At 33.8% G+C, this 25,015-nt stretch overlaps 1 protein-coding gene across 6 annotated transcripts in view; it reads right to left on the bottom strand.

Annotated features, from left to right (window-relative positions):
- Positions 1-25,015, bottom strand: part of NFAT5 (nuclear factor of activated T cells 5) — a 132,220-nt gene that overhangs the window by 53,426 nt on the left and 53,779 nt on the right. For all 6 annotated transcript variants that reach the window (XM_036897788.2, XM_036897787.2, XM_036897789.2 and 3 more), the window contains one exon: positions 11,909-12,034. In XM_036897788.2, coding sequence (XP_036753683.2) covers positions 11,909-12,034 — 126 coding nt within the window. Of the gene's footprint in view, positions 1-11,908; positions 12,035-25,015 lie in introns of those variants that run through there.

The raw sequence follows: 25,015 nt of genomic DNA, 5'->3' as shown, positions 1-25,015 counted from the left end.
ACAAATAATGTGACAGACAACGAAAAGATATGCTTAAATCTAAAATAAATTTTTATCAATAGCCAAGTATGCCACTGTTTTAAAGTGGTATCATAAAACCGATGTGGTTATTGTAGTTGTAACATTCGATTCAAACATAACGTAAAGAGTGAAATGTAAGAATGCTAATGTTTAGATATTCAAAGGCAAAATGCCAAAGATCTATTCTCAAATTGAAAACATGAATAAAAACACTTAAATCATTTGAAAGGATTAAATTCACCCATAATTTTTTGTTGCTGTCAAGGCTGAAGAGCACAGTAAATAATCTTAGCCATGAATAATGTGATCTACATAATGCTACATGACAAGATTTTCCCAACTACCTTAAGTCAAAGAACCTAGAGCAATTAGATGATACCAGTTCCATTTTCCAGTTTGTATCCCTGTCAAATGCAGTAGCTGAAATTGGAAAATTCAGTCACTTTAAACTGCATTCCAATTTAAAGAAAATTGATCAATTTTGTATCATGCATTAATGCAATGTTTTCTTAGTAAATAAATAATTTAAAAGATTTGTAAAAACTAGAAAATCTAGATGCTAATGTCAGTGACAGTTTAGGAGCTGATTTGTAGCCACTTTGGGTTTAAATAAGTTTTTTCCTTGTTTTTTGATACATAATGTAAGATTCATTTTAGAAAAGATAGAAAAGGCATTATGTCTAACATTCCTCCATCTGTTCCAACTATTGGCAAAAATGAAACTAAATTTCTATGTGTGTATGAGCCTATGTTCTTCATTTTCAGAGAAATAAAAGTATACAGCATGCAGTATTTGCAGTGGAACACACAAAACATGCAGCACGAATGCTGTGAATTTGTATTTATATAAATCAGATTTCCCCCACCCACCCTTTTTGGATCTAAGTTACCATGCACATGAGAATGTAGAATATGAACATCTCAGGGATCCCTGCCCATGACAGATGGAAAGTTCAGGTGAAGAACAATCATGAACTCAAAAACAAGTTATGTGGTACTTATTAATTTAATATGCAAGATATAACCTAACATTGTTCTTTGAGGTATATATGACTTTATCTTGCAAATTTTAACTGAACAATCATGGTAATAAAATCAATTGATATAATCATATGTAAATGTCTGTTTTGGGACAGGTATACCAGACTGTGATCTCATACCCTACATAAGTTAAAATATTCTACATATTTTCCTTGGACACCTAACACACAAATTTTGTATTTTACCTGCGGTTTCCTGGATACACTTATTAAATAAAAAAATTCATTAGCAGAAAACTCTGAAACTGCCAGAAGACTGCAGTAAGCACCCTTTAACAGAAAAACTTACTTTTTAAAGCCTACATCAGTTTGATCCTAAATTACTAGGCTTCTACTCATTTTAAGACTCCAACAAAGACAATTTTTAAAAACTATAAAACTCTACAATATAGTATCACTGTTGCTCTGATGACAATAATGGTATATAAAATCCTTTATATAAAGATGCTTCACTCTGGAAAGCAAGACATCACATAAGTGCATTAATGACCGCAGGTGAGGCGGTGCAGTGGAGGATAAGAACTATGGGTCCCTTGAAAGCATGGGCAACATCTTTCTCATCTTAGACCCTCCCATCATGTAATATAGTGCCTTGCATGTAGTAAAAATTCAAACTTTTTATTAAGTTGATTTATGGGCAGCCTATATTTGATATGTATGATGAATTATCTTAAAGTTCAATCGGCAAACAAATGTACCAGCGTGTCCATAATGTAGACATCAGGTTTAAAAAAAACGGATTTAACTACTCAAAGTGTTTAGATTATGTACTACTATAACAGCACTGATAAAGGGAAGAGCTTAGAAGTAACTGAAGAGTTTATAGAGAACTATTTGCTATTTCTACAAAAAGTACACAAATAACTTCCTTTCTTGAAACTGTATACTGTATAGGTTAAATTGTTTACTTTTTATTAATTCATAAATTTACTGAGAATAAAACACTGATATCATCTATTAAAAAGTGTATGAAAGTAATGTCAAGAACATTTTATATTTCTAAACACTGATTTGCCACTTCCAAGCATTCTCAGAAAAACACTTAAGTACATTCCTGAGAATACTGTAAATGTTCTTAAAATATTAAAGATCTTTCAGTCACTAGATCATTAAACATCAAGAAACAACTTAACTGATATTCTATAGAAATAAAATGCTAATGCAATCCTGCCTCATCTATATATTCTTTATATGTAAGTATTATGAACAAAACATGCTAACTCCCCCATTTTGGTTTTCAGTCTCCATTTTTACCTGTTAGGAATGTAGAGACTATGTTTAATTGCTGCATATTAGAAATATAAAAAGTTATCATAATAGGTTTTATTTTCTCACTGAGCAGAATACTCATAATGTATTTCTATTTTACAACTTTGTAATTTTGTTTGTTCTTTAAACCCCTACCAACTCTTCATAAAGTGGAAAGTTTTTCTTAAAATTACCCTCTCACCTAAGTAACATGTGAATAGATATTTACTGGTTTTTTCTTTTATGAAAAAATTATCTTTGAACCTAGAAGAACTTTGGTTTTCCATTGCATTTTCTGTGACCACAAAGAGCACAATAAAGCAAACTGTGAACTGATAGACATTTCTATAATTTACTGATGGAGACTTGTAATCTTAAAGGAATAGATTAATTCTAAAATTTGTAAGTGAAGGGAAGCATCACACCTATAGTGTCCTATATCTAAGTCTAATAATTCTATTATTAGCAGTAGCCAATTACTAGACCAAATGCCAATAATGGTGGTGAACTAAAGTTATATATATGGTTTATTTTAAGAATTGATGGAATCATTAAGGTTCACTAGGAATATTCAAAGTAGTTGGGATAAAAAAGAATAACAGTTAATACCTACAGCTATCCCAGAATTTGCAAGTATTATTAATTTGATAAGAATGATGCAAATATGATTTTTAAATGGCATCACATATAGGACCCTGTGTAGATCTTATATACTCATCTTATATACTCCTTGTTTAAACTATATTTTAAAATTAAGAATTATCAGTTCTAGATTTGTGAACTAGAAATTATCTTAATTACCATATCATTTTAGTGCTTAAAATCCCATTAAAAAAAGATGATACTTTATAAGCTTTGTATAGAAAGCTTTGAATTTAGAAACATTCCTAAAGGCCCTCAAAAGACAAAAAACAGGATAAGAAAAAACCTTTCACTGATTTAAAATACTACAAATGACATTCAAGCTTCCAAGATAAAAATGTGATCCCTAGCATTTAAGTATGACTGTATAGTTTATAACTTTTCAACATCAGGAGAAATCAGTTAATTTCCTTAAAAAAGCATTAAAAACAAAAAGCTATAAAATTTTGCAGGTGTGCTAAGTGAGCCAATAGTGGAACGGAGAAGGAGTAAACTGCTGACCATTAAGAAAATAATCATCAAAACCAACACAGGATATTTGTAAACAACTTCTGATCTAAAATACTGTTTAATCTTGGTTATTCTTTTTAAGTATTTCATTTTTCTTACTGGTAACAATGGCTTCAAATCTGAACATCTTGTCTGATAAATGTCACCAGATACAAGGACATATCTTCAGATTAAAGAAGAAAGACTGAGAGAAAAAAATTGTAAGGCCAACATTCATGTTGCCAAGGGACTGAACAGTCCAAAACACACAAAGTGGCTGCAAACCTGCTTTGTCAACACCTTACATGCCAACTTTCATTTTCTACTTTTCTTCTTCTAATAGTAATGTGAAGTTTAAAACTTTATGGAAAGTTTTAGTTTCAATCAGTATCAATCCACTATTTAGAAATAAAAAAAGGAAGAAAGGAAGGAAGGAAGAATGAAAGAAAGAAAGAAAAAAAGACTTATGAAGAAGTCTGAAAACGACCGACCTATACCCTGGGTGAGATTGGATGGGTTAAGTGTCTCTGCCACTATTTGTCTTCACTATTGACAGACACTGTCACACAACCCACCACACGATGCCTGTCTCTGAATGGCGAAGCTAGAATGCAAGTTAAGTGTATTAATAGAAAAAACAACTAGCATCCCAGCATATAAAATAAGCAATCCAGATTACTTTACCAAAACAAAACAAAACAAGATCCAAAAACCAAAAATTGTAGTGTTGATCATTTAATTTAAAGTTTAACAGTTTCAATTCCCCATTTGTATTTTCCCACCCAGTGTAAGTTTACACACTATAATAATCAATGTTTTCAAACAAATATTTAAAAAATTAAATTATTAACATCCAAATAAATGTATGTGGGGAAATTTCTTATCCAAATTTTTTGTTAACTCATATTCACCAATTTTTTTCCTTTTTACTAATGCAGTCTAATCCATAAGCCAGAATGTTCTCTCTCTCTCTCAGGTATTTTTAAGCCATGCCCTTAACCAAAATTCTCTTAAAGAGTGGATGGAAGAGGATATATTCCAACCAAAACACTCAGTAGTAAGAAATACCTATATTATAGCAGCAGCAGATTCTGTTCTTTTCTCAGGCCATCTTCCACATACTTCCTCATCCTCAATTTACACTTTTAAATTAGATATGCTTCCTTGCATAAAATGTCTAATCCTATAGGCTCTATTTAAAAACAATAATTAGCACAATTGCTGAAACTGAAAGGTTTGTTAACTGATTTATTGGAGACCATCTTTTTCTTCCCCAGTCCAGCAAATTGACAGTATGCTTGAAATTATGTTACATAGTAATTATTCTCCTCTTTTTAATCTTAATTCTCCTAAAATAATTATTTTTACCCTGTCAGACTGCTATTAATATATTCACAGAATATTAAAGAATGTTTCCTGAAAAATATAATAACTACAAAATTAAGTATACTGAGAGAGCAATATTTTAAATCTACCTTTTGTCCTATTCAACCCAAAGTATCTGAGCACAGTATAAAATATGTACTAGGTATACACCATATAATTTGGTTTTTAAATCCTTTTTTATGCAAAGAGAAAGATGTACCTATCTTCCAGTGATTTAAATACTATTGAGTGGAATCAATGGTTAATACTGGGTGAAGAGACTAAAGCTCAGAAAGAACACTCTACATCAAATAATTTAAACACAAAAAAGGGAATAATTATATTAGCTAATAACTACATTTATTATGTTGTCAAAGACGTCAACAAGTACAGGTTTTTTTAAAAAAAGGACAATTACTGTACTATCTGAATGGTAATGTTACTTTAAGAAAAAACAGAGATGACCACTAATGTTAATGTAATTTGAAGGAAAAAACAGTTCTGAAGGATGCTACTTGAAAGTCACTTCAGTGCTTTATTATATAATATATCTTAATTCAGTTTAGATTAAGTAATAAAAGTATTCCTGCTAACTCTAGGTAATCCAATAGTTTCACCTTTCTTTTTTTAGAGGTGACCCAGAAAAGGGAAAGAAAATAGTATTTTTATCATTAAAATCTTCTAATTTAGTTAGGTTTTATACCTGGTTCTAAATTACAGTCTTTATTACTACATCAAAAAAAGACTGGGAAGAAAACTCTAGGAAGAACTACTAAACAGTCAACTCTGCAGAATCACCCCTTTGGGAAATGAGTTTTCTCTGTATGAATAATTCTCTATCAATGTCTCTTACATACAGGCATTTCTATTGAGAGAATGTCAACATGAAGGTATAAATCAGAAAGTAAATCCATGGCCCATGTGGGGCTGTATCTTGACTAATATGTAAAAACTTCAACATAAGGTAAAAAAACAGACTGGGTGAGAATGGAAAGAAAGAAGCAGAAGGTTAAAAAAAAAAACCTTTATTTTAATAAAATTAACATCTTTTAAAAAAAACTTTACTAACAAAAGGAGAAACACATGGGGAGGGAGGTCAGTATTTACTAAAAAAAATGATCACTAATTGTCACATAATGTAAAATATTTGACACATTTATCTTCATAATAACCTTGAGAAAAAGTTGGTTTTATTGTCTAGTTAGAGGGGTTTTACTACTAGAAATTTATTTAACTTCCACAAGATTCTGTCTGTAGGACAGAAACTGTGTGACAGTAATCAGATTCAAATTAGGTCTTCATGATTCCAAAGCCCAAGCTAATTTTTTAATATTTTTTTTGTGGGAAAATAGAAATAAAACTATAATACGTGTGTGTGTGTGTGTGTGTGTGTGTGTGTGTGTGTGTGTGTGTGTGAGAGAGAGAGATCATGGCTGTATCGGCCTGGCACAAGAAGGTACTTTCTCACTCACTTTCTGATTTAGTTTAATTGGCAGAAGTACCTTTTATGAAGGAATGACAGGGAAAGAATAAATTTTACCTCAGTGAATTACATAAATATTGCCAATGGACATACACTTGCATTTATGAATGAAAAGTTATTGCATCCCTACTAATGCTAATATAAATATCTAATACATCCCTTACCTTTGTTATTTTTTAAGAGTATAGTTCATTGGGCATTTAAACTTATTTTAATCATCTGCCACCTTGTGTTTTTAAAATTATGAAATATTTAAAACTAATACCCATGGTATTCTCTGCTCATATTTAACAAATGCTAACATTTTATTTTTTTAAGAGAAAAAATGTCATGGAAATATGTTAAGTCTTTTGTTTCCTGCCTTAACCCATTCCCCTCACTTCTGCCTGAGATGGAGTGTTATTGGGAAATGTGTGTTATTTATACATTTTTATTAGTATTATTTATATGACTAATTGTTAAAAATTCCTTATGGCAATACACTTTGCATATATTATCAATCTTATTAGTTGATATAAAGTTCACCTCTATGCATTAATTTCTTAATATGAAATTATATGAAATACATAAAGACAGAAATTATGTTTATTTTCTATATGTATTTGTCTATGAATAGTTGAGAATCTGTGAGCAGTTTTAAAATGCTAATCTATAGACTTGGGTAATATAAAAGTGTGTTTATCAGAAATTGAATAATCACAATATTTCTAAAAGTTATTGCTAAAAGTTATTAAGATGACAATAAAAGGTAAATAAGGAATAAATCAAAAACAGGCCATGTGTACTTTTTAGCTTCCTGAATTGGTGGTTGTTTCTTTATTAACCATTACGGCCCAAGTTTGCTTGTGCTTTTCATTCTAATAATGCAGACATTAGCATAAATCCATCCATACACATTTCTATATGTGTAAGTGAATGCATTCAGATTTACTACTTAATTTCAGTAAAAAGGATGAGTAGTAGAGTTTTTGAACCTACTTGCAATATATTTATCACTAGGACCTGACTTCCTTCTAGAAGCAGTCCAGTTTTCTATGCAAAGTAGGAATGGTAATATGGAATAACCAAAATCAGCTCATATTTTAGCTCATAATATCAATATATAGGTTATATAGGTGAGTTACCTTTCTTGTTAATGGACTTTGGGTTTAATCTTAGGAATAATATATTATATAAACAGTCACAATCTGAAATATGTTAACCTAATTAACCCAGGACAACAAAGTCAAATTTGCTCCTCAAATTTAGTCAATTGAAGAAAATCCAAGTTTATAACTGTAAATATTTTCTAACATTAGTAAGTCATAATAAATTCAATGGCTATGTGATTCTGTTGCTATGAATCACTTTCATTAAAAATTAATATTCTTCTAAAAATCATATTCCCATTGTATCCTACCCACTGCCCACTGCCTAATCCAGGAAGGAGCTTTTTCCCTAAATGAAGTGATAGCACACAGTGCTAAATTTCCTAAAGTACAATGGCAAGGAAATAAGACAGTAGAGCCCAGTAGGAAAGAAGAGAGATATCTCATACCGGGAAAGATTGTGGTATGATGATATGTAAATTGTCTAGCATAATTCCTATTACATAGTAGAAACACAAAAATGATAATTTATATTTTTTTCAACTCATTTTTTGTACTGTTTTGTTGTTATGGAAGGTTTAGAAATTTATGATTTTAATTCAAGTGATTAAGATGCCTGCAGTAAATTAATGCATAGCTGCTCTTTGATTATCATGACATTGATTTATTTCTCCAGTGTTCTCTCTTACAGTGTAAATAGCACTCAGTTAAGTTCTCCCAATATAGAAAATAACTGTTAGGCACTTGGGATTTATTAATTGCTGTGGCATAAAATTCAAAGCACTATCTTAATAAGTCTCTTCCAACAGAAAAGTATATTATATAGATCACTTCATATAAAGTCATTAACTTAAATAACAGCCTTTAAAAACCTCCAGTGATCCAACTACTGGAAAAATTCAATAGAGATTTCTATTGTACATATTTTATTAGTGTGTACATCTATACATGTTAAAAACTGCTATAAAGTATTAGTGTTCTGAAACTATTACTTTTAAAAAGAGTACTAATATATAATTACTGAAAGTAAAACAATTGTATGAAAGCAACAACAAAAAAATTACTAACTAGTTATTCTTAAGATTCTCTGGCTGAATTATAAAACCTATGATTAATTTATTGCTTATTTCAAGAATGAGGATAAAAAATTTTAAAGAAACTTGGAACAGTCACCTTAGAAAAAGCACATTTTGATATAAGCTAATAAAGATAATGCCATATTCCAAAATGAAGACAGACAAATAGAGTCTAGGCTCTAACAAGTAAATAATTTGATTTCTTAAAATGAAGACTAAAGTTCACTGCTCTCTTCTGTGAAACACCTCATATTTAAAAATACATTAAGTAAATCTAAAAATTATAAACAAATTAAGCAGATTTTAAAAATACTTGATTGGTATGTGAATTATATCTCAATAAAATGCTATTTAGGATAAATACCTACATACCTCTTTTCAAAATTTCCAATTCTGATAAGCTTTTTTTATAGTTCTCGTAAACAATACTTACATTTTAGTTCTTTACATCCTATACTATAGGATTCACACACACAAAAAAAACAAAAAGAATCCTTTCATAATTCTTATTTCTTCTTGATCAACTCCTTATTTTGCCAAAAAATATGATATATTTATTTGGATAACTTTTTTGTGTTAGGAAAATGGCCTCTGTCTTAACTACTAGGAGCCTGTAACACTGTTCAGAAAGTCTATTATTTCTAAAGCTTGTTTTCATTCACATACAGAACCTCAAACCCTTAACTACTTTTCCAGTGGGGCAAAAACAAGAGGTCTTTGAAAAATGGGGAGGAATACAAATTTCAGACTGGTGATACTCAACTTCAGCTCTTGGATTTTGACACTTAGCCCCACTGAGAGGGGAACTGCTGTGTAGAAGCAAACCGTCTTTCCCCCATCCCTAACCCTGGAACTTACCAGATAAAAAGATGTTACTGATGGGAGTAAAAGTGTGAATAATGCAGAGGCAGATAAAGGCTTGAGATACTCTTTTACCCAATATTCTGGATTGTGGATTAGCAGCATCATGTTTACTCATTCTCTCAGTTAATATGTAAAGGGAAAAAAAAATCTAGATTGGCGAATCTGAGAAACACATTTTTAATAATTAAATAATAAAGACTGTACATGAATACCTGTATGCCCAGCCTCTAAATTTTAAAATTTAAATTGATTTAGAACTTGTGAAACACAAACCTTTATGGTGGAACTAGAAGTCTGTTGCCACCAGGCCCTCATACCTGAGGGCAGCCAATCCAGCTCCTTCAAAACTCTGAAGAATTAACTACATCAAGAATCATCATTTTTATGCATTTCATATTTAAACAGCAAATGCTACAGATTAAAAAAAAACCTCACAGAAGTCTAAACTAATGTGTCTTTTTGTAGACATCGAGTCTTTTGGCCAGGAAACATTGAGTAACTGGTAATTTACTCCAAATCTCTTTTTGACAGTACATCACTAAGGGTATTATTATGTCAAATAAAAAAGCAGGTCTAATAATATATATGAACTGATCTCCCTACAGTAATTATTCTGTATTTTAAATTCTTACCTATGTTATATGACAAAGATTCTCTTCTACCAATAAGACATCAGAATCCTAGAATAAGGCTACATTGGTTACCAGAAGTAAATTTATGTTAAAAAAAAGAATTACAAATAACTTGGTTTTAGATCATAGAAACTTTCTCTGTGTAAATACAAGAAAACTTTCAAGGTTACCTCCCTATTCTCTTCAACATTTGTACAATGTCAATAACTTCTCGATTTAATAAGAATCTATTACTTCAGAACACTTCTTTTGGTTAATTCTCTTATTTTCATGATTTTTCAACTCATAGCTTTCAATCTAGTTTATCTGGAGAGGATTTTCTCATAGAGAGGAAAGGAGGATCAACATTCCATTAGTGACTCAAATTCAAGAACTTCAGCTATTTACATATAAAGCTCCTGAAACTGAGTTTGGTGTTATTTAAAAGAAAGTGGTTCTTCTTCAAAATCTAGATAGCATTTTTTCAGCTTTTAAAAGGAACTGGGTCTACTGTCAACAGATGTTAAAAAGCACAGAGGAAACAGACTTTTTAGCTCTGTACAGACAGATTCAAAATGTCTTTAAAAAATCTCAAAAGATACAAAAGAAATCAGTTAGTCAATTTCTACCTGTGGATTTAAAGTGAAATATTCATTAAAAATATTCTTTCATATTTTATTATCTGATACAATTTTTGGACTAGCTTTAAAATTTTAAATTCCAGAAAAAAATATTCCAGGACATTTTAGAATCCAGTGGATATAAAGTGAAACGAGGTCCTCTCACCAATTTCATTACTAAAAAGTTCACAATTAAATCCACAGAATCTGTTAGAAAATGTCTGGCAACACATGAACAGTGAGCAGGGCTGGTAAGTTTCTTTGCCATGTTTAAATTTCCTCCCCTCAACCAGGAAGGATGCATCAGGCACTAGGTAGCTACTGGTACACAGGTTAATAGTACATAGGTTAACACATACAAGAAAAATATCCAAAGTTCTACTATAGTACCAATATCGTCATTTAAATCACAACTTTCCATTTCACTGTTCTTTTTGAAATGAAAAGAATTTACTGGAAACAATGCTCTGATGGGTTTTAAGCACCATTTTAAAAGATAAGAGGTATCATACTACACAAGAAATCTCTAATTAGTAGGATAGATAAGAATTCAGGGTATTTTTTTTTTTTTAAACCAAACACACTTAGCAGTCTATAAAACCCAAATAAAAAAAGAACTACAATTGGGTGATCTGGTATATTTAAACATTCTTATCAATTTACCACTAACCAAGAATTTTCTTCTATTAGCTAGTCTATCAATCTTTAATGCAATCAAAATTTGAACCAATTTCATTTCATTATAAAGTGTATGATTTGAGAGCTGAACAAAGATAAATGATATATTTCAAACATTACTTGCCATACTTTCTCATTGATATAAGAAAATGTCTTTATGTAAACATTACATTCAAATCTCCCATTACTTTCAACTGAATATAAAATAAGTCTAAAGTCACATGTTGTTAAATATGGGGAAAAGGTTATAGTAACATGTTATAAACATTAGAGATTTGAGTGCTTGAGTTCTTTTTCAGATTACACAAAATAAAATATTTTTCCCTTTGGGCAAAAATTTTTTAAGTAATTGTTAAGTTGTGACTCAACTTTAATTTTCTATCCATAGCTTGGCATTTATCCTCTTTATATGTAGTCAACAGAAGAACTTTAAACTTGTTCCCATAGTTGAAGACAAGATCTACTCTAGTTCCATTCTAGATGTGCCCATGTGAGAGTTAAAGAAATAATAATTTTACCAATAAAATTATGCTGAAAATTTTTAATGTTAGAAGTATATATTTTAAAAACTCCTAAAGCAAACCCTCAAATCACACTCTTTTTGCTAAGAATTTTGCCAGCACTGTTCATGTTGGCCAGATAATATTCTAGTTTTCTTTAATGAAGTAAAATGAAATGCATACCAGCAGCAACTACAGCTGGAGGAGGCGAGCCTGCCTCACCACCGCTTGTCTGACTCATTGATGCTACAGATGTTTCTCTAGATGGAGGTAACTGCAACTCCTTTGGGAGAAGATCATAGACAGATTCTGTGGGTGGGAGGAGAAAAAAATTTTAAAGGAGTGTAAGTCAATCATCTAAAATATGAGCACACAAATACATCTTTTTACTTATGAGGAAACTATATTATTCACACATACACACAAAGTCCATATAATTACTATTATAAAGAACCACTGCCAACATTTTTCTTTTGTTATGTAATTTTATTGAAATGCAGAATGAAACTTTCCATTGTTTCTGTCTCCTGTTTTCTTCTTGCCTTCATCCCTTATGTTTAAGATGGTCTCCAGAAAAAGTTATTAAATTCTAAAACTAGATAAAACTAGAGGTGGGGGGAAAAGATGGCAGTGTGAGAAGCAAGGCAGAAACCTCCCAAAATCACATAAAACACAAATACACAGCAAATACAACTTAGTTAATCCTGAAAAAGCACCCTGAAGACTGCAGAACAGACTGCCAACATCTGGGGAAGAAGAGAAGACCTTACAGAAGAGGGTAAAGCGTAAAGTGGCAAAGCCATGATCTGGCAGGACCCAACCCTTCCTCCCAGCCCAGCCCAAAGGCAGGAGGAAGAGGAGTGGACCAGGGACGGAATAGAAGCCCAGGGCCACTGAACACCTGGCCCTGGAGATGTGCTCCAGGAACATGAACCCACAGCCTGACGCTTCTTCCTCCCGGCTGGCGCCAGTCCCTCTCGTGTGCCACCCCAACCATTGAGCCAGGCCTGCCGGAGGGTGGCCCCGCCCACTGCAGCTACAGGGGCATAGCACGAGGCTCCTTCCTGCACACAGGCTCACTTGACCTGGCAGTGGAGGCAGGCATTACAGCCGGGAAGGCAGGAAATCCTCCCAGCTGAGCTTTTTCCTTCAGGCAGGCACCAGTTCTGCTCATCTGCATCCCCAGACACTGCGGAAGGCCAGAGGGAGGGCAGCTCCACCCACGGCAGCTCCAGAGAGTATTCTCCCTGATCAACTGATGGCCCATGGAGCCCACCTGAATTCAGATCACTAAAAGCAAGGCAGAAAGGCACCATACCCACTGCACACCAACAGGTGGGCTCCCACACAGGAAACTGAACTTCTGGGCACTAGAGGGCACCACCTACACAAAGCTATTATTCCATAAGGAACACGGAAAAATGAAGTGGCAAAGGAATTTGGTCCAAATAAAAGTACAACAAAAAAGGCCAGAAAGAGGGCTTAGTGAAACTGAAATCACTAAGCTTTCTGATAAAGATTTCAAAAAAGTCAAACATGCTCATTGAGCTACATTGAAAAATATTCAAGATCACATGGAGGACTTCAACAAAGAGAAATTTTGAAAAATACAGTATCGCAAGTGAAACGTACAATGGAGGGATTTAAAAGTAAGCCAGATGGTGCAGAGGAGACCATGAATGAAATAGAAATTAGAGAACAGGAAAACAAAGAATCTGAGGAACAGAAAGAAAAAAATGATCTCTAGGAATGAAAGAATAGAGAGCTGTGCAACAAAACTAATCCAAACGGAACAATATCCACAGTATAGGAGCACCAGAAGAAGAGAGAGACAAAGGGACAGAAAGTCTCTTTGAGGAAATAATTGTTGAAAACTTCCCCAATCTGGGGAAGGAAACAGTCACTCAGCTCATGGAAGTACAGGGATCTCCCAACACAAGGAATCCTAGGTAGACAACAAGACATATAATAATTCAAATGGCAAAGATCAAGGACAAGGAGGGAGTACTGAAAGCAGCCAATGAGATAAAAAAGATCACTTATAAAGGAAAGCCCATCAGGCTATCAGCAGACTTCTCAGCAGAAACCTTCCAGGCCAGAAGGAAGTGGCATGAAACAGAGGGGACTGCAACCAAGAATACTCTACTTGGCAAAATTATCATTTAAATTTGAAGCAGGGACTAAACAATTTCCACCTAAATAAAACTTGAGGGAATTCACCATCACTAAACCATTTCTACAAGAGCTGTTAAAGAGACTGTTCTACATGGGAATGCTCCTAAGGCTAAATAGTTGTCACCAGAGAAAATAAACCCACAGTAAAGGTAGCAGACCAATTAATTACCAAGCAAATACAAAATTAAATCAACTACTCATGAAGTTAGTCAAGGGATACATAAAGAGTGCAGAATATGATACCTAATATGTAAAGTGTGGAGTAGGAAGAAGAAGGGGAGGGAAAAAAAGTACCTTTAGATGGTGTTTGAAACAGAGTAATCAGCAATTTAAGATAGACTGTTAGATAGCAAGGAAACTATCCTGGAACCTTTGGTAACCACAAATGTAAAGACTGCAATGGCAATAAGTACTTATCTATTGATAATCACATTAAATGTAAATGGACTGAATGCACAAATCAAGACACAGACTGGCAGAATGGATAAAGAAACAAGACCGATCTATATGCTGTTTAAGAGACTCATTTCAGACCTAATAACATGCACAGACTAAAGTGAAGGGATGGAAAAAGACATTCCATGCAAATAATAGGGAGAAAAAAGCAGGAGTAGCAGTAGTTATATCAGACACAATAGACAAAAACAAAGAAAGTAACAACAGACAAAGAAGGACATTACATAATGATAAAGGGGTCAGTTCAACAAGAAGATATAACCATTATAAATATCTATGCACACAATATAGGAGCACCTAAATATGTGAAACAAATACTAACAGAATTAAAGGGGGAAACAGAATGCAATGCATTCATTTTAGGAAACTTCAACAAACCACTCACACCAACAGAGAGATCAACCAGACAGAAAATAAATAAGGAAACACAGGCACTGAACAATATACAAGAACAGATGGACCTAAAAGACATCTACAGAACCCTCCATCCATTCTTCTCAAGTATACATGGAACATTTTTCCAGAGTAGATCACATCCTAGGCCATAAAAAGAGCCTCAATAAATTCAAAAAGACTGAAATTGTACCAACCAGCTACTCAGACCACAGAGGTATAAAATTAGAAAAAATAATGCAAAGAAAACAAAAATGTCTACAACATGCTCCTAAATAATCAATGGATCAATGACCAAATTAAAACAGAGATTAAGCAATATACTTGACCAATAATCCCCGGTCCAATTAAAAAAAGACCAATATCCCTGATGAACACAGATGCAAAAATGCTCAACAAAATATTAGCAAACTGAATTCAAAAATACATCAAAAAGATCATCCATCATGACCAAGTGGGATTTATTCCATGGATGCAAGGATGGTATGATACTTGTAAATCAATCAATATTATATACCACATCAACAAAAAGGACAAAAATCATACAATCATCTCAATAGATGTTGAAAAAGCATTTGACAAAATTCAACATCCATTTATGATAAAAACTGTCAACAAAATGGGTATAGAGGGCAAGTACCTCAACAGAACAAAGGCCATATATGACAAATTCACAGCCAATATAATACTAACAGCAAAAAGCTGAAAGCTTTTCCTCTAAGATCAGGAACAAGATAAGGATGCCCACTCTCCCCACTTTTATTCAACATAGTTCTTGAGGTCTTAGCCACAGCAACCAGACAACACAAATAAATAAAAGGCATCCAGATTGGTAAGGAAGAATTTAAACTGTCACTGTTTGCAGATGACATAATATTATACATAGAAAACCCTAAAGAATCCACCACAAAACTATTGGAACTAATAACTGAATTCAGCAAAGTTGCAGGATACAAAAGTAATACACAGAAATCTGTTGCATTCCTGTATACTGACAATGAATTGGCAGAAAGAGAAATCAGGAAAACAACTCCATTTACAATTGCATCAAAAAGAATAAAATACCTAGGAATAAAACTAACCAAAGAGGTGAAAGATCTATACTTTGAAAACTATAGGACACCATGAGAGAAATTAAAGACATCAATAAATGGAAATCTATCCTGTGCTCATGGATAGGAAGAATTAATATTGTCAAAATGGCCATCCTGCCTAAAGTAATCTACAGATTCAGTGCAATCCCTACCAAAATTCCGACAGCATTCTTCAACAAACTAGAATAGTTCTAAAATTCAGATGGAACCACAAGAGACCCCAAATAGCCAAAGCAATCCTGAGAAAGAAGAACAAAGCTGGGGGATTATGCTCCCTGACTTCAAGCTCTACTACAAAGCCACAGTAATCAAAACAATTTGGTACTGGAACAAGAACAAGAACAGATCCACAGAACAATGGAACACAATAGAGAGCCCAGATATAAACCCATTAATATATGGTCAATTAATATACGATAAAGGAGCCGTGAATATACAATGGGGAAAAGACAGCCTCTTCAACAACTGGTGTTGGGAAAACTGGACAGCTACACGTAAGGGAATGAAACTGGATTATGGTCTAACTCCATACATAAAAGTAAATTCAAAATGAATCAAAGACCTGAATATAAGTCATAAAACTCTTAGAAGAAAACACAGGCAAAAATCTCTTGAGTATAAACATGAGGAACTTTTTTCTGAACACATTTCTTTGGGCAAGGGATACAAGATCAAAAATGAACACATGGGACTACATCAACTAAAAGGCTTCTGCACAGCAAAGGACACCATCAACAGAACAAAAATGAACATGACAGTACGGGAGAATGTATTCGTAAATGATTGTTCCAATAAGGAGTTAACATCTAAAATATATAATGAACTCACATGCCTCAACACCCAGAAAACAAATAACCCGATTAAAAAATGGGCAGAGGATCTGAACAAACACTTCTCCAAAGAAGAAATACGGATGGCCTACAGGCACATGAAGATACTCCACATCCCTAATTAGAGAAATGAAAATTAAAACCACTATGAGATATCACCTCACACCAGTTCAGATGGCCAATACCAAAAGACAAACAGCAAATGCTGGTGAGGATGCAGAGAAAGGGAAACCCTCCTATGCTGTTGGTGGGAATGTAAATTGTTACAACCATTGTGGAAAGCAGTATGGAGGTTCCTCAAGAAGCTAAAAATAGAAATACCATTTGACCCACTAATTCCACTCCTAGGAATTTACCTGAAGAAAACAAGATCCATGATTCAAAAGGACATATGCACTCCTGAAGAAAACAAGATCCATGATTTGAAAGGACATATGCACCCCTTATGTTTATTGCGGCACTATTTATAATAGCCAAAATATGGAAGCAATCTAAGTGTCCATCAACAGATGAAATGATAAAGAAGATGTGGTACATGTACACAACAGAATATTATTCAGCCATAAAAAGAAAAGAAATCCTCCCATTTGCAACATGGATGGAGTTAGAGGGTATTATGCTCAGTGAAATTTGCCAGGCAGATAAAGACAAATACCAAATGATTTCACTCACTTGTGGAGTATAAAAACAAAGCAAAATGGATCAAAACAGCAGTAGACTCATAAAACACTGAAAAGAGACTAGTGGTTACCAAAGGGGAGGTGTTGTGGAGGGTGGATGGGAACGGAGAAGGGGATTAAGGGACAATATAATTCACGATCACAATATAGGTAGGTCATGGGGAAGGCAGTATAGCACAGAAAAAACAATGACTCTGTAACATCTTACTATGCTGATAGACAGTGACCACAATAGAGAGGGTAAGGAAATGATAATATGGGTAAATGTTGAAACCACTGTGTTGTTTATATGAAACCATCGTTAAGACTGTATATCAATGATACTTTGATAAATTAAAAAAAGAAAACTAGATAAAACTTAGAAAGAATAGAAGAAATGTCAAACAACCCAACATGGCCTGTATCCTTCTTTGTAATATTAAAAGTATAACTTAATCATTCTTTATATATGAGATAGCATATACTCATGTACATCAGCTTTAAATTGGCTTCTCCAATTAGACCATTAGTCTAGTCCTGCTCTTTCACCCAGCAACTTTCAGCAAACCTTTTAATTCACTATCATAATGCATTTTTCCCTCAAAGAAGTTAAAAAAGTAATGTCATAACTCAAGGAAATAATTCTTCCTCTGAGGTATCTCCATCTCTGGAAATGCACAAATATAGAATATCTTAAATCAGAAAGCATAATCTTACTACACTGATGGCAGTGACTACAATGGGGTATGGGGGTGACTCAATAATATGGGTGAATGTAGTAACCACATTGTTTTTCATATAAAACCTTTGTAAAAGTGTGTATCAATGATACTTTAATTTAAAAAATGAATGAAACATTAAAAAAAAATCAGCATAAATGCTTATATTGGATTATGATTACTTTTGCATCCCAGATTAAAGAATACTTCACCTTTTTAATGCATAATACTCTAACTGCCCAAAAAATTAAATTTATATCTATTTTAAAATTTATTTTATAGTTATTATTGTACGGTTTTTAAACAAAGAATTCTCAAAATACCCTCTAAAGGTAGTAGAATAAATGTTGGATAGAACTCCAAAAGTCCCATTCAAATCACACACCCTTATTCAAAAGAAGCAAGGCACAGAATTTTAGGAACTTGCCTAATATTCCAAGAAACCCAACATTCCAACAATTAAAGCTTATTCCAACAATTAAAGAAGATTATCAATTATTTGCAGGAGTGATTAAAAAACAGTGGTAGCACTACAAGACAATACTTTTAGTTACTGATTACTGAATTCATAAGTGAATCCATTTCATCCTCCTAGTTAATCATTAAAGAACTTTGATGTGGATAGGGATGAGGAAGAATGTAGTGAAAGCTAAAATTAGAAGTTGTACTATTAAATGATTTTCACAGTAGAGAATCAAAATTTTCTCCTGAAAAATCCTATTACCGTAACACTGAAATTTTCATCTTCAAAGCATTTCGCAAATTCAACATCTGTCTGAGTATATATACCCCAATTGAAAATTTTCAGCTTGTTAAAATGTTGCAGAAAACGTTAAGTAAGCTACTTCTATTTAAAAATATATGTATTATTTGGGGGTGAGTAGGGAGGACCTAATTAAAACAAAAATGCCATATCATCAAATGTTGATTTTAATGCAATATCTGTCTCAATCCATGTTGAAAACAAGACTTCTTTATACATAAAAGAAAAGCACACTCAAACCCTTTTTTTTTGTCCAAACAAAAAGGGAATTTGAAAATAAAAATTAGCTTAGATGAAAAGATAAAGGATCTGCCAAAATAAATTTACGTCAAGAGAAAAAACTTAGTTGCTTTAAACCCATAAAAATGACAAACACTCCCAAGTGCTGCTATGCTGCCGTATCTATTTTTCTTACATTATCTTTTAAATCACTTAGCTAGATAAGGAAAAAATGAAATTTTAGGTTTATAAACACAGAATATGAAGAAAGAGGATGGAAAATCCATGACAGAAAGGCAATTTGCTGAGGAAAGACTTCCTTTAAGACAAAAGTAAAATCATATCAAGCATTTCTTTTAAATAGAGAGAATGGTTACAAGGTTTCTTTTTGGGGTGGTAAAAATATTCTAAAATTCGATTATGGTGATATACTTACACACTCTGTAAATGTACTAACCACCACTGAATAGGTACACTTTATGTTGGTGAATTTATGATATGTAAATTATACATCAGTAAAGCCCCATCTTTTAAAAAAACTGATATATTCTTATTTTAGTTTCAAGTAAGTGCACAACACAGTGGTTCAATAGTTACCCATATTATTAAATTCTCACCCCCATTAGTACAGCTACTATCCATCAACACAGAAAAATGTTACAAAATCACTGGCTGTATTCTCCATACTGTACTACTATCCCCATGATCAATCTACATTATGATTGAGAATTTTTGTGCACTATTATCCCCCTCCCCCTGCCTCATGGTAACCACCAGTCCCTTCTCAGTGTCTGTGAGTCTACAGCTGTTTTATTCCTTCTGTTTTGCTTTCTTTTTATATTCACAAATAAGTGAAATAATATAGTATCTGTCTTTCTCCATCTGGCTTATTCCATCGTGTATATGTACCACATCTTCTTTATCCACTCATCTACTGATGGACATTTAGGTTGCTTCCGTATCTTGGCTATTGTAAATAATGCAGCGATAAACTTTGGGGTACATATATCTTTTTGGATCAGGGATTTTGCTTCCTTTAGATGAATTCGTAGAGGTGGAATTGCTGGGTCGAATTATTTCTATTTTTAGTTTTTTGAGGAACCTCCACACTGCTTTCCACAATGACTGCACCAATTGACATTCCCACCAACAAGTGTAGGAGGGTTCCCTTTCCTCCACATCCTCACCAACACTTGTTATTTCTTGTCTTTTGGATAGTGGCCATTCTGAGTGGTGTGAGGTGATATCTCATTGTGGTTTTGATTTGCATTTCCCTGATGGCCATCTGTATTTATTCTTTGGAGAAATGTCTGTTCAAGCATCTCCTCCCCACTGATTTTTAAAGAGAGAAACAGAACAAGTACAGTAAGAACCTGCACAAGCTAATAAACAAAACTATCTTTTCACAGAGCTTCTATTTGTGAAAAGCAAAATTATGATGAAGGCCAAGCTGAAAACTAATCTAATTTCCTTTTTCAGGCTCTCCCATGGAGGTATAGGTATCCTGATTTCAGTAAAGTATTTGACGAAAACCTTAAAAAGTTCTTAATGAACAACAGGAAGAAATGTAGATTTAATGAAATAGGTAACTCTAAGCAACAGCACTCAAAAATGCATGGGTTCAACATAAAGGGAGGTGGTTACTAGGTGGTTCCTACATCAACTCAAACAAAGGTATTAAATTTGTAAATAACACAGGCTTAAGAGGGATATATCATATGTCATATTTCATCACAGATCATGAAAGGCTGGAATATCTGCCCAAAGGAATAAAGTGAAATTTAATAAGGATTAATATAACAGCTGGTAAGACTACTCTTGTGCAATATACTTAAATGCACTCACTCTCTTTTTTTAAAATTTAGAAATGATTTTACTTTTGTTTTCTAAGCAATTCTTTCCCTGGTCTGCCAGGATTCAGGTGACTATTGTTTTATATATTTTTGCTATTAATATTGCTAATAATTTGTACAATAATGTTTGACAACTCATTAAATGGCTCATTATGAATTTTAGTTGACTAAAAAGCCTGATAGAAGGGCAGTGCTTAAGTATCCATGTAGTAGAATTAGGGCAAGTGCAATATAATAACTAACTCTGTTACCATAAATTATTAACATTAGTGCATGAAAAAAGAAATTAGAAAATGAACAAGCTGAAAAGATCAAGGATTTGTCTCATATTAGTGCAACAGTGCAGGCCCCAAGGCAATCGAAGGAAGGAAGAAATTGAGGAATGAAATCATTTTCAGATATTGAAAGCAAACTAATGCTCCACAATGTTGAGTGGGAAGAACAGTGTAGAAATAGGCTGACTGGCTGGCTTATGTGCTTGGTCATTTAGTAAACTCTACTTGATCCATTTATGTCACTGATTATTTCTGTGTCAATTTGGACCTTTATTCTTCAACACTGGCTGTGAGGGGGTGGGAGTTTTCACTATATTGCATTAAACTCAAAAGAACACAGAGATTCTGTTCTGAGGGTGAAAGGCAGTGAAAGAGATAGGAAACAGGTAACTTAAATAGCACAGCTTTTTTTCCCTTTACATTACATTACAAATTGTTCCTTAATTGCTGATTGCCCAAATTCCATTTTCTACTGCTTCATTCTGCATGTTGTTCAGTTTGCTCAGTTCCAGGAAAAGATGAAAAGACCTCAAACCCCCATACTCCTTCATTTTCCCAAGAAGAGTCCAGGGAATTAAAACAAAAGAAATAGCTGAGAAAAGGCATGCTTTCTTGCTGTTTTCTCTCTCAGCAAAATAACAACATTATTACTACAATTACAACTATCATTTATTGAGCATGGCGGGGGGATGGAATGGCACTGTGCAAAGCTTATTATATACATATCCTCACTTAATTTAATAACAATCCTGTGAAGCAGCTTTTGCCAATAAAGAATTTGAAGCTTGTGTAACAATAAAAACGAAAAAAAGAAATATGATAAAACAAAAGAATGAAATGATAAAGTTTGGGACAGTATTTTCCTTTGATGGGGAGACAAAGAGATCAGACAGAGGAGGAGCAGAAATAAGTTGGGCTCAACAGTGAGCTCATGGATGGTCTTTTTACTAAAATATCTAATTTAACTAAATCAATAAAACCAATAAAAATTAAGGCTATGCATGGATAGTGCATAGCCTAACAGAATTGCTCTAAGGTTTAAATAAGATGATGTGCTAAAAAGAACTCTGTAAATTATTATTCCTTTTTTGGAACTGTTATCCCCAATCCCACCCCTGACCTGATAGACAGCATTCAATGTTCAATTGTGTTAGGATCAGAAAGTAAAGATCAAAACTGCCAGAAAGACCACTTACTTTATGATTTTTATGAAGATTATCTTACTTTCAGATAACAAAATAAATAAAAGTTGTACACAACTAACACTACAGACTTAACTCCACGTAGAGATGAACAACAAGAAGGGGGAAAGCTCTTTTAAGTTTCTTTTCAACTGTTAAGCAAGCAGCTAAATATCTGTGGTACAAAAGATGATACTTTGTATTGGGAATGCTTAAAGTTTTAACATACTAGTTATTTAAATATTAGTTATTCAATAATGAATGCTCCTAGATATCAGATATAAACACCTTAATGCTGAAAAATCCAAAAATGTATCTTGTTTTAAAAGTAGGATTTTATTTTATATTTTTTAAAGCTCTATAAATACAAGGCTACTTCAGCAACCGAAAACAGTTAAAAGACTTGCAACTGGCTTGGGAACTAAGTGGCTTACTCTTCCATCTCTCTATTAAATATCCCAATAAACTGATGAATCAATCCCAAGACTATGAATCCTAATCCCAAATCCCAAGGTTTCAAGCCAGACATTCTAAAACAAAATGCCTGGCACCTCCACTGAGCCAACATAGTTCTGCATTGAAGACAGACAACATTGACTCTGGTAAAAACACTTCAGGCTTGACAGTCATCATACTTGGCATGCATCTCTACTGGAAAAATGTACTGGCTGCAGGTCTACTGAATATTTGGTTTCTAAAAGATTATCGAGTTCAAGAATAACTAGTAGGTGATACTCTGTTTTAACAAATTTTTCTTACTGAATTTTAGGTCAATTTACTAGTCAGCTGTCACATCTTTACTTAATCATATAACTTCTTCCTGATTGTATTTTATTATTGTTTTCCTAAAACAATGTAGCATTCTAAAGTAATTTTAAATAATACACAGCAGCATAAAATGATATTAATGTGGGGAATAAGAAAACTACCCTGGGTTCCACAACCATTTTAATACACAACATCATGTATTTTTTCTAGCATGTATTACTTTCCACTTAAATATTTTATAAAACACATAAATGTTAAATAACATTCACAATTATTTTCTAAATAACTTCTGAACACTTATGAAATACAGAATGGAGTATACTATTCAATTAACAATTTTGTCTATCTATAGCCTTAGTTTATTTATACTATTTTCTGAAGAAATTACTTGTCTGTCCTAGAAGGAATAAGACTTTCAAAGTCCTATCTATGACAAATTGTTGAGTAAAATACTTGTGGCTTATTAATAATTTTCAAAGTTCTTACAAGAGTTCAATATAGCTTTAAAAATTGTAGAGTTCAGATAGAGTCCAAGAGGGGTGAGGAGGACCCAGGGCTGGGTGTCAGAAGACTGGTGGGGTGAAGCCTTGTGAGGGGTTCAGAGCCCAAGCAGAAAAAGGACAGCATTAATGGAAAGGGAAGGGGGAAGGAAGACATATCCAGGTACACAGTCCAAGCAACATAAATAAAGTATGTGGTGTAAGGTGTCAGACCCCAAGCAGGGTAAAGATGGGTGGGGGTTGCAGGGAATGGAAGGATGACCCAGCTTGGGATGGAAACCTAAAAAGTAGGATGAGGAGAGCATTCATGCAAGAGGGAAGCCTGACACACAGGGAGAGAGCCTACTGTGGGGTTTGGAGCCCAAGCAAAATAAGAGTCTCCACTGGGATGGGCAGCCCAGGCAGAATGAGGACAGTATCTATGGGAGGAAGTAGGGAGAGCCCAGCTTTGGTGTGGGTATCAGAGCCAGAGCATGGTGAGAAGTGTATCCTAAAGGGGATAGTACAGACCATCACAGCCCAAGCCAGTAGAAGGTGATAGAGAGTGATCAGCACAGGTCAGAGCCTGAGCAGGGAGAGAAGAGTACCTGTGCAGGAGGTGCATAAGGTATTAGAACCCAACCAGTGAGTAGGATGCCTACATAGTAGGGCTAGGAATCAAAGGTTAAGGCCGGAACTAGAGTGAGTCTGTGTGGAAAAGTAGCAAAGCCCAGCATGGGGATAAGAAATTTAAGCTGGGTGAGGAGGGCATTCATGAGAAGCCCTGGAGCCTGAGCAGGATTAAGAGGACATTCTCATGGATGGGTTGCCCAGCATAAGATGCTAGAGTTCAAGTGGGTAAAGGCAGACAGCCACAAGGGTTGAGGGAACAGGGGTAAAGAACATCTTTATGTAGGGTATCAAAATCCTAGCAGGGTAAAGAATGTATGATGGTATCCTCTTAGCAGGGCCACCCAATGCAAGGAGTAAGAACCCAAGCAGGGTGTGAATGGTATCCACAGGTAAGTAGGAGGGTAGCTGTGGGTGTCACAACACACACAGGTTGAAAAGAATATTGATGATGTAGGATAGCAGACAGAGTCTAAAGGCAAGATACAGGAGTCCAAGTTGGGTAATTAGGGTATTGACATGTAGGACCAGGGAGGCAGTAGAAATAGGAGCTTGGTCACACCCAGGGAGACTAAGCAAATAAACACATTATGCTTAAATAAGTAAATATATTAAGATTAAAGGGAATCAAATCTCCCTGTATCAAACAAGGGAGTTACAAACATAGGAAAAAAACAAGAAGGAATCCTATGGTGGTGAGTTGTAACTTGAGGTATCAATGTAAACTCATGGCAGTCAATGTGAACAGAAAGACAGAAAAATAAAGACATAAATGTATGTATGTATGAGTATATGT

The sequence above is a fragment of the Manis pentadactyla genome, chromosome 15 (genome assembly GCF_030020395.1).
Source record: "Manis pentadactyla isolate mManPen7 chromosome 15, mManPen7.hap1, whole genome shotgun sequence".
Lineage (NCBI taxonomy): Eukaryota > Metazoa > Chordata > Mammalia > Pholidota > Manidae > Manis > Manis pentadactyla.
This window is presented reverse-complemented; position numbering and strand designations above follow the sequence as displayed.